We start from the raw sequence: 11,145 nt of genomic DNA, 5'->3' as shown, positions 1-11,145 counted from the left end.
AAAGGAAAGGAAAGGAAAGGAAAGGAAAGGGAGGGAGGGAAGAAAGGAAGGGAAAGAAAGAAGGAAGGAAGGGAAAGAAGGAAGGAGGGAAGGAAGGAAGAGAAAGAAAGAGAAAAGAAGGAGGGAAAGAAAGAAACTAACTAACTAACTAACTAACTTAAGCCTCATCCAGAAGAAGCGTCAAGTCAGGCTGGAGCCCTGCCTCAGGGAAGCTGTTGGGCTTTTCCTTAGCAGCTGCCTCCATAGGAGCCCTTGGTGTCAGGATTAGGCCTTCCTGGCCTGAAAACATAGTATTTGTAGCAACTCCCAAAGACACAAGATCCTTCTGTAGTTGACCCATGGTTTAGAATGGCGTAGTAGAGCTGGTAAGAATGGCTCCATGGGTAAAGGCCTAGCCATCAAGGCTGGAGACCTGAGTTTGATCCCAGGACACACATGATGGGTGGAGAGAACCAACTTCCACATGTCTTCTGATCTCCATATGTATGCTGAGGCATGTGTGTGTTCACACACAAACACAGACCATATATACACATAAAGGAATAAGGTGAAGTGTTATGGTATTTACATAACACTTACATCCTCTCACATTATTTATTAAGAAAAAGAACTCCAAAAAAAAAAAAAAAAGAAAAGAAAAAGAACTCCATCAAGGTGGAGAGAGTTCAAGGAGAAACACCCTACTTTCATTTTTTATTTCTTTTTAAGTTATGAAGAAAAGAGTTTTATTTTGGTTCACAGTCCTAGGACAAGGTCAAGGGCTAACATCTGGCCATCTGGTGATAGTCTTCTTGCTGGCTATCCTGGTGTGGCATCCTCTGTGTTAGCTTAATTCTCCTCTTGCTGAATTGGGCTGCCCTGTACAAGGCAGTGCTATGCAGATGGCAAACTGTATTGTTCTGGGAATGACAGTGGCAGAGTACCTCTGCATGTTTAGTACTTTCCCTGAGTATTTCCAGTCTGCATCTGGTTGAATCTCTGTGCCCACGGACACAGAGCCAGCTGTTGTGTTTGCACAGGTGTAGTTACAGTCTGGCCTGTACCCTTGCCAGACTGGAATGAGGAGTGGTAGGAGGATTCAGAAAAGGGCAATACTAAAACTATTTAAATGAAAATCTGCAGTGAGAAAAGGGAAAGGGTCTGTGTTGATGTGGTAATTTTATTTTTCTTTTTGGAAATGAAAGATAATGAAGGCTTTAGCTAGTTGAAAGTGCCTTCTATATGGGTAATTAGAAATTTTCATTATAGACTTAGTCTCTGGGGCCAGAGAGGTGACAGGAATGAGCAGTCCTCCTTAGGAGGTACATGAATGCCTTCCCCCAGCACACCTCAATCACATCTGAAGCACAGGCCTAGAGGAGTCACCGTGGGAACACTTTTTAGGGACCAGCCACAGTGTTTGCAGGTGAGGAAATGGAGGCTTGGGAGCTTGAGGGAGTTAAATCCCCACATTGGGAATTGGGCCAAACAGGTTGTCTCCAGAGCCTTCACTAGGCCCCTACTAAATGTACTTCCATGGGAAACAGTTCTCTGGTCTTTTTTGTTAAAGAGCTCTTTCTTTTTCTTCTCTTTCTACCACTGCTACAAACACCACCACCATTTCCTCCTCTCCTCTTCCTTCTCTTCTTCCTTCCTGCCCCCCTCCTTTTGGACAGAGTATTAATTTTTCGCTCTGGTTGGCCTGGCACCTATTATGTAGCCCCGGCTGTCCTGGGACTCACTATATCAATCAGGCTGGCCTTGAAGTCGTGGAAATCAACCTGCTTGTGCCTACTGAGTGATGGGATTAAAGGCGTGAGTCACTTTGCTGAGCCTGGCTTCAAGTTTTTTTTAATAGAAGACAGATGTGTTCCTTACTGAGTACTCTCAGTAAACAGTTATTAGCTGCTGATTAAGAAACAGTTGGTGGGTAAACAACGCATACCTGCCAGCCTGCATTTATCAGCCACCACTTTATGGCCTCTGGTCACGCTGAGCCACCCAAGCCTCTGATGACTTGACTTCATGTCTCTTGGATGTTGAATGTTAACAATGTGCTATGTAGCAGACAGTACAGGTTGGAAATAGCCAACATAATTTTATGAAGTCATAGCATCAGTATGTTGGAACTAAACAGGAACATAGAAATAGGAAGTCATGGGTGAGGTGGAGTTCAGTATGTGTGAGGCCCTGCTTCAATCCTAGTACCAAAACAGGAAGGCCAGCTCCGACATATCTAGCCTTAATGTCTACAAATTATGGTGTAGGTGACTATATGGATGGTAAGGGAGCAATTTTTAATTAATAGTTACACATTTATTTTAACATGAATTGCTACAGTGTAATTAGCACCTCTTAAGTTGACATTTGTGCATTTCATTGCTTAAGGTAAATTGAATGCCACCACATGTGTGATGATGTAAGTAGGCAAAAGTCATGAAGGTGCTATGAAAAAACAAGCGGAAGTTTGGGTAACTGTAGTCCAGACTAAATCGTGGTTTTGAGGTTAAAAACTATTTTTATTTAGAAGATTTTGGTTGTGGCTGGGTTGTTCCTCAGTTTTCATTCTTTATTTTATTTTATCTTTGCCTCCAAGAAAAGGGTGTCAGTAATCTCATTTGAGTGGACCTGGTTATCTGAGGGGGCTCCCCCTGCTTGCAGACTTGGCAGTGGGGGAGCACGTTTCCCCTCTGCCCTCTAGAGCAGGACTCTAGAAGGCCATTGCCATAATCTCCTCCTCCTTGTCTTCTTTCCCTGGAAACACCCTGTGTGTGTTCTTGTGTTTGGGGTCTGTACAGGCACTGACGATGGAGCTCAGGAGGTGGTGAAGGACATCTTAGAGGACGTGGTCACGTCTGCTGTGAAAGGTGAGCATGGAGGGTAACTGTGAAGCCCCAGGCAGCGTCTGGGTAGGAGTTTGCAGTGTGTGGCGGTCACCCAGCAGTTGTGTTGGGCACACAGGAAGGTTGTGCTCATTGTGACCCTCCAGGCCTGCCTCAGGGTGCACTGAATGCCAGTTAGCTTACAGAGCCAGCCGGGAGGACCTTTCCTTCCTCTTTGCTCCAAACTCCATCAGTGGCTGCATGTTGAACACTATTCCAAATACCATTTGTTAACTAGATAAGAAATTAAAACAATGGTAGTAGGTTGCAATCAGCATTTTTTAAATGAAAAACAGAAAAATGTAGTAGCAGAACAAATGATTATATATTTGAGTCCATGGAGCATGGATATGTTCATTCTTTTTCATTAAATGTTACAGTTCTTTATTTGTACATGTCCACTCCACACTGGGACATGGTTTATATTCATTCCTACAGGAGGGTTGTGGCCAATGCCTATAATCCACACTTGAGCAGACTGAGACAGGAGAACCCATAGTGAGTTCCAAGCTGGACATTGGGCCTCACACACATCAAACTACCAGAGTTATATCCCAGGCCTGATGTCATAGTTGGAAAGCCACATCCCTGAGCCTTCTGTTTGGTTAACTAGGATGCTGTACTACCAAACTCTTTCAGATTTTGAGATTTCAGAGAGCCCAGCACTTATTTAACCATGAAGCAAGGCCTTTAAAAGAGCAGCAGTAGCTCTTACCATCCATTTCACAGTTAGTAACTTCTGTGAAGTTCACTCCTCAGCTTGTCATGTAGTAGCACTGGGTAAATAATGTGCCGAGTAAACATCTGCTTTATAAAACTGTTGCCAGCCATTGATCCTCAGCAGGGAAAGGTGTATCTGCCACCCCACTTGGTGGAAGGAGTGTGCTGATGTTCTTTGACCTACATACACACAAACACGGACACAAACAAACTTTAAAACTATTCTCTAGGGCAGCCCTGGTGACACACGCTTTTAATCCTAGCACTCGAAGGAGGCAGAGGCTGGCAGAACTTGGTGAGTTCAAGGCCAGCCTGCTCTACAAACCAAGTCCAGGACAACCATAGCTGTACAGAGAAACCCTCTCTTAAAAAACATATATATAGAGAGATAGATATATACATACATATATATGTATTCTAATTAGAAAAACATTTTGAAGACTGCTTATTATTATTCAATATCTCAAGCATATATGAAGAAATAACAGATTCCGCCCACATTCATTGTTTTGCTCAGTACCAGATATGCTTTTCTTATTTAAATGAAGAAATTTGTGTAATTCCTTCTGTGTTTTACATGATTGCCGGGAAGATTGAATCTTTTTTCTGTGACTAAGCCTTTTTTTTTTTTTTTTTTTTATTAATTATTTTGAGAAGTGGTTTCTCTGTGTAGCCCTGGCTGTCCTGGAACTCACTCTGTAGATCAGGCTGGCCTCGAACTCAAAGATCCACCTGTCTCTGCTTCCCAAGTACTGGGATTAAAGGTGTGTGCCACACCTAGCTTTTTAACTACCTGTTAATTCTTGTGTTACTAACCCTTAGGTAGATCTTTGTTTGTCATGTTTTGCTCCTTCCAGTCTTTTCAGGAGTGGATGGATGAGCAGAGCTGCTCCATTTCACAGGTTTGCAGCTGATGTGAGTGAACCCTTTCAGGGAGTTTGCATTACTGTTGCCCTGGCAGTGAGGCTGCAGATAAAATTCTGCAGAAGTAAACCCACTGTGTTGTAGGGGGCTAAGGAATGAAGGGGCACACAGTACTGAGTCTGTTGGTAAGTTCTGTCTGATTCAGCAGCCTTTTTAAGATACACACTCATTGTGCAATAACTTTGCACTTATGTCTTAAGAAGCCGCAGAAAAGCATGGTCTGACGGAGCCCGACCAAGTCCTGGGTCCCCTAGAGTGTCAAGAATGCGCTGTTCCCCCAGGAGTTGATGAAAACTCACAGACCAATGGCATAGCAGACGACAGGCAGTCGATGTCCTCAGCAGATAATCTGGTATGTCATTGCACATCCCGCATCTCATGGACACCCTTCCATTTGTATGTTTTTAGAAGATGCAGAATTATATCTGTCAGAGAAGGAAGCTATGCAAGAGGGCCCTGCAGGCGCTAGTCACACAGTCCTGGCCTCACACTCTGTAAAGCAGAGTTACCTTTTATGTAGACCACCACTACTGAATTCCACCACCCACCCCATGTTGTTTTTGTTTTTTGAGACCTGGTCTTAACTGTATAACTTGGCTAGCCTCACACTCACACAGATCTGTCTGCCCTGCCTCTTATATGTATATGCCTCTGAGTGTGTGTGTGTGTGTGTGTGTGTGTGTGTGTGTGTGTGTGTAGGAGCTCGGCAATTGCCTAGACTGGCTGGTTAGTGAGCCCCAGATCTGCCTGTCTGCACCTCCCAGCACTGGAGTTACAGACGCATGCTGTCATACCTGACTCTCATGTGCGTGCTGAGATCTGAGCTCAGGTTCTCTTGCTTGTGTGGAACGCACTTCACCCTTACCAACCCTTCATTCCTCTTTTTTTCTTTTTGTTTTTTGTTTTTTGTTTTTTGTTTTTTTGTTTTTTGTTTTTTAATACAGGGTTTCTCTGTGTAGCCTTAGCTGTACTGGACTCGCTTTGTAGACCAGACTGGCCTAGAACTCACAGCGGTCTGCCTGCCGCTATCTTCCCAAGGGCTGAGATTACAGGCATGTGCCACTGTGCCTGGCTACCCTTCATTCTTTATAATGGTAAATTTCTTCAAATAGTATCACTGGGTCAGGAGTTGGAAGCCTTGGGCTGGGTAACTAGCCCATATTCAGAGTGATTATCTAGCATGAGCTCGGTTCTAGAACAGTAAAATATAATTGAATTGAATTTTTAAAAAAAGTCTATGTATACATATACCCAAAGCAAAAGAGAAAATGTTTTAAACTGAATATGAAGCTACGTGCCTGACAGGTCAGCACTTTGAGGGCTGAAGCAGGACCAAGTTCGAGGCCACCCTGGGCTATATGTAGTATGACTGTCACAAATGAATGATTTGGAAACTTTAATCCTTTGGTCCACTGGGAAGGCACTACTCAGATCCTGCTCACCTCCTTTAGTCTGTTTTCCTGTGTTAAATTCATTCATTTGAATGTTTACATTCTGACAAGAGGACAGTCCCATCCTAATGGTCAGTAATAACAATTTTTAGATTTTGTTTTTCATTTGACTTTCTTGGTGATTATTTATTCATAGTTTTTTCCCCTCAATTTTCATTTGGGAGGAAGGTTTCCTTAATAGAGTCTAAGAATCTCTGTGTAAAGGCTAGTGGCCTTTGTTATGTATTATACATACTTACTTCATTATGCTTAGATGGGATTTTTTCAACTGTGTGTGTGTGTGTGTGTGTGTGTGTGTGTGTGTGTGTGAGTGTGAGTGTTTCACCTGCATGAATGTCTGCACACCGTGCAGATTCCCTGGGATTAGAGTTACAGATGGTTGAGAGCCTTTGTGTTGGTGCTGGAAATCAAACCCTAGTCCTCTAGAGGAGTATCAAGTTCTCTTAAACATTGAGCCAACTCTCTATCTCCTAAATGTATTGATTTACTTATGTACTTTTGGAATCAGGGTCTGAGTATCCCTGGCTGGCATGTACTGTGTAGGTGAGGCTAGCATCAAAGTCACAGAGAATGGCCTGCCCCTGCTTCTGAATACAGGGATTAAAAGTATGTGCCACCACACCTGTCTAAATGTAATGTTTTTAAGTTGATTTTGAAATGTATATCATTTTCCCCAATCACTCTGCTTTAGAACTCTTACAAATGCCTTCCTTCCTTCCTTTTTTATTTGTTTTTTTGTTTTGTTTTTTTAATTTTTCAAGACATTGTTTCTCTGTGTATTCTATCTCTGGCTGTCCTGATACTCACTTTGTAGACCAGGCTGGCCTGGAACTCAAGGATCCATCTGCCTCTCCTTCCTAAGTGATGGGATTAAAGGCATGTACCTCCACGGCTAGCACAAATACCTTTGTTACCAAGTAGATACAATTGCCTGAAATTAATTAACTTTTGAATTTTGGTCATTTTAAACTTTACCAACTTTTTCTGTGTTATCTCATTTAAAACATTTTGTTTTTGTTTTTTTTGAGACAGGGTTTTCTCTGTGTAACAGCTCTGGCTGTCCTGGAACTCTTTTTGTAGACCAGGCTGGCCTACAAACTCAGAGATCCACCTGCCTCTTGCCTTCCAAGTGCTGGGATTAAAGGTGTGCTCTACCACCCAAAAGTTTTTGTTTTTTTGAGACAGGTTCCCAGGTATATATCCCAGGTTGACCTGGAACTCACTATGTAGTTGAGGAGGACCTTGTCCTCCTGCTCCTCAGTCTCCACCTCCCAGTGCTGGAATGACAGGCATATGTGTACCTGGCCTCACACAGACTTTAAGGAATAAACAACAAGGTTTACAGTTGCTCTGGTTACATGGCTGTGGCATCTGTCTTGTGTCTTCTGCCCCTACCTCCCAGCTGAATAAATACAGGAATTTAGATTTCCATGAAATAATTACTTTTCTTCTTGGATTTTCCCCTTTGTTTGTAATCACAGGAACCAGATGTTCAAGGACATCAAGTGGCTGCTAGGTTCTCCCACATTCTACAGAAGGATGCCTTCCTGGTGTTTCGCTCCCTGTGCAAGCTGTCAATGAAACCCCTCGGGGAAGGACCCCCAGATCCAAAGTAAGCTCACAGCAGCTGTGGCCAGCTGCTACACTGTGAACTAGAAGCTCGTGTTCTGTGTTTTGTCCTCTGGTTCCCACAGTGTTGGTGTGGGATGGTTTAATAGCTTTCCAGACTCAGCAGTTCCCACCCCCCCCCACATTTCCACTATCCAGAATCTTGCCCAGATTTGCTTCTGGGTTTATATGTGGAGAGCAGGCAGCATGTGAAATTTGTGCTGCCTTTTCTTACTGACTGAGGGGCTTAATCTCCTTGTGGGGTTGTGGAGGGGCAAGATGTCTGTAGACTCCATTCAGATAGCTTCTCATTGTATAACTTAGTCTGACCTGATTTATCCTCCTGCCTCAAACTTTCTGAGTACTAGGATTATGGGAATTTACTATAGTACCCAGCTAAAAATTTCTCATTTCTCTTTTTTGTCATTTTAGCTTTATTAGTTTTACTTTGTATATATGGATGCTTTGCCTGTATTCATGTATGTACACCAAGTGTGTGCCTCCTACATCCTCTGGAACCAGGAGTTATTGATGGTTTTGAGTCACCATGTGGGTGCTGGGAATTGAACCTGGGTCCCCTCCCAGAGCCATAAGTACTCTTAACTTCTGAGCCATCTCCTCAGCCCTGAAGATTTCCTTGTTTTACATTATGTGTGTTTGGCCTACATATATGTATGTGTACAATGTATGTGCCTGGTTACCTTGACATCAGGAGAGTAACAGATATCCTGGATCTGGAGTTACAGATGGTTGTGAGCTGCATATAGGTGCTGGGAATGGAACCTGTGTTTTCAAGCAGCAAGTTCTTTTAACCACTGAGCTATCTTTTCAGACACTATTTTTATTGTTGCTGTTTGTTTTTTGAGACAGGGTCTCACTGTATAGCCTTGACTAGCCTAGAATTTGCTATATAGACCAGGCTGGCCTGTTAGCTAATAGAGATCCAACTCCCTCTGCTATTCAAGTGCTGGGATTAAAGATGTGTACCACTCTACCTGGTGAATTTTCAGTTTTGTAAAGTTCATGATAGTGGTAGGAGGAGTCTTTGAGGCTAATGGATAGAGTTTGTAGTTGCTATGACAAAAATTCTAAAGGAAGAAATGTAAGGGCTCATTTGGGCTCACAGTTTGAGGACCCTGTTCATCATGGCGGGGAAAGCAAGAGCTGCAGGTGGCTGGTCACTTTGCATCCATGGTCAGGAAACATTATAATGAGCACTGGTGCTTGGCTCCTTCTTCCTTTCTATGCAGTCTGCCACTCTCCTGGGATGGCACCACAAGCATTAAGGGTCAGTCTTCCCCTTCATTAACTTATTCTGAAATCCCTCACAGCCGTGCTCAGAGGCTTATCTCCTGGGTTCTGTACGGCTGTCAGAGTTAACCATCACAAGCCTGTCCTTGTGGCAGAGGAAGAGTGGAGAGTGTGGGCCTGAACCTCTAGGAGAATAATGTGAAGTAACTGCATGTAGCCAGCCTGGAGTGGCTCTTCCAGCTCTACGCTCTCCTGGTTCCTGGCCATTATGCACTGTGTTGGGAAGAGACAAAAAAGAATAGGAATTGGCCACTCTTGTTCTCAGAGGGCCTGCATGTTCTGAGGGACCCAACTCATGGCCTCTGTCTTCACCCTGTTAGCATATAGGTGCGATTTCTAAATCTGAAATCATTAGCCTCAGGAGATTCTGCTTGGCTGGCCATGGTGTGTATTTCTGTATTATCAGTCCTTGGGAGGCAGAGATAGGAAGATCAGGAGTTCAAGGTCATCCTGGTCACGTAGTAGCTGGTAAAAGATCAAAGGCTTTTCAAGAAACATCCTTTTTTAGTCTTTGCCCAATATTTGGGTCACGAGTTCCAGGTCAGCTGTACACAGTGAGACCCTATCTCAGTACAAAAGCAAAAATCAGCCGCCTGTCTAACATTCTACCTGCTAGCATACCACCACAGTCTTTCATTGCTTTTGCAGGTCCCACGAGCTTCGTTCCAAGGTGGTTTCCTTGCAACTGTTGCTCTCCGTGCTGCAGAATGCTGGACCTGTCTTCAGGAGCCATGAGATGTTTGTCACTGCCATTAAGCAGTACCTGTGTGTGGCCCTGTCCAAGAACGGCGTGTCCTCGGTGCCTGATGTCTTTGAGCTCTCGCTTGCTATTTTTCTTACTCTTCTTTCAAACTTCAAGATGCACTTGAAGATGCAAATAGAGGTACATACTTCAGCTAGTGTTTTTATTTGGGGACATTAATGCCAGATCAGAAGCCTGCTTGTAAGCCAGGTGTGCCAAATGCCTGTAATCTCAGCACTCATGAGCTAGAAGCAAGGCAATCAGGTCAAGGCTAGACTGTACTATATGAGACCCTGTCTCCAAAAGAAATGAAAAATAAAAATAAGCAAGTAAGCTGCTGGCAGCCTAGCCATCATAGTGAAGCACCCTTTACTCTCTGGCCCTCTTGTTGGAATTTTGGAATGAGCGGGAAAGACCTTGTCCTAAAACTTCTGTTCACCAAAGATTTATGGTCATAATCTGTGTTTTCAGCTCAGATTCCTCCACTCTGATGTCTATCTAGGATCAAATTGTTTGAAATAATTTGAATTAGTTGTCAGATTGAGAAATTATATTGCACAAATACAGATTTCTGGTTTCTCTCAAGTCACAACATATGTGGGCCCTGCTCTAGCTCCTCAGCACTCGGTGGAGCCCCTGCTAGCTGTCCACCAACCAGGTTTATCTGCCGTGCTCTTTAGCAAGTGTGCGCCCTGCTTTGTCCTCTGCCCAGGCTGCCTCACTTAGTAGAAAATCTGCCTGGCCTCTAAGATGTTGGCATCTTGAGCATCCTAACTGGAGAGTGCTCATTGCTCTTCCCTTGTCTCCATGCCACACAGGTCTTTTTCAAAGAGATTTTCCTGAACATTTTAGAAACATCTACAAGTTCTTTCGAGCATCGCTGGATGGTCATTCAGACCCTGACGAGGATTTGTGCAGGTATGTTCACCTGGGGACCAAAGAGCTTCTGAAGCTTGTCTGACAAGCACAAATCACAATCTTCAGTTACTTTCTGTAGTGTTTTAATGAATGATTAAGAAGATCCTTCCATTGATGGGTTCGTACACACAGTTGGGTAGAGTTTTTTTTGTTTTTGTTTTTTTTTTAGTTTTGTTTAACCCTGTCTGTCCTGAAATTTGTTCTGTAGACCAGGCTGGCCTCAGAGATCTGCCTCCTGAGTGCTAGGATTAGAGGTGTGCACCACTACAGCCCAGCTCCTTTCTAAGCTCTTACAGAGGACCCAAGTTTGGATCCAGTACCCACATGAGGTGGCTCACAACTACCTTTAACCTTAGCTCCAGGGGATCTGGCCACTTTCAACACTGCACCCATGTGCTTCCTAAACCTTCACATTGACATATACACATTTTTCCTTTTTGAGATAGTAGCCCTGGCTGACCTCAAACTCACAGAGATACCCCTGCTTCTGCCTCCCAAGGTTAAAAGTATGTACCACCACACCCAACTTACAGAAACTTGAAAGAAAGAAAAGACAGAGAGAGAGAGACTAGGTGGTGGTGACTCAAGCCTTTAATCCCAGCTGGAAGGA

The 11,145-nt window shown here is 43.7% G+C and overlaps 1 protein-coding gene across 1 annotated transcript in view; it reads left to right on the top strand.

Moving 5' to 3' along the window:
- The window catches only part of Arfgef2 (ADP ribosylation factor guanine nucleotide exchange factor 2), an 88,452-nt gene that overhangs the window by 28,855 nt on the left and 48,452 nt on the right, over positions 1-11,145 (top strand). The window contains exons 7-11 of the mRNA XM_055595963.1: positions 2,778-2,846; positions 4,706-4,857; positions 7,438-7,568; positions 9,524-9,758; positions 10,436-10,535. Of these exons, the coding sequence (XP_055451938.1) occupies positions 2,778-2,846; positions 4,706-4,857; positions 7,438-7,568; positions 9,524-9,758; positions 10,436-10,535 (687 nt within the window). The remainder of the gene's footprint in view (positions 1-2,777; positions 2,847-4,705; positions 4,858-7,437; positions 7,569-9,523; positions 9,759-10,435; positions 10,536-11,145) is intronic.

This window comes from Psammomys obesus, unplaced genomic scaffold, assembly GCF_907164565.1.
Source record: "Psammomys obesus unplaced genomic scaffold, mPsaObe1.curated_primary_1811, whole genome shotgun sequence".
NCBI lineage: Eukaryota > Metazoa > Chordata > Mammalia > Rodentia > Muridae > Psammomys > Psammomys obesus.
The sequence above is the reverse complement of the archived record's forward strand: the minus strand, read 5'-3'. Positions and strand labels throughout refer to the sequence as shown.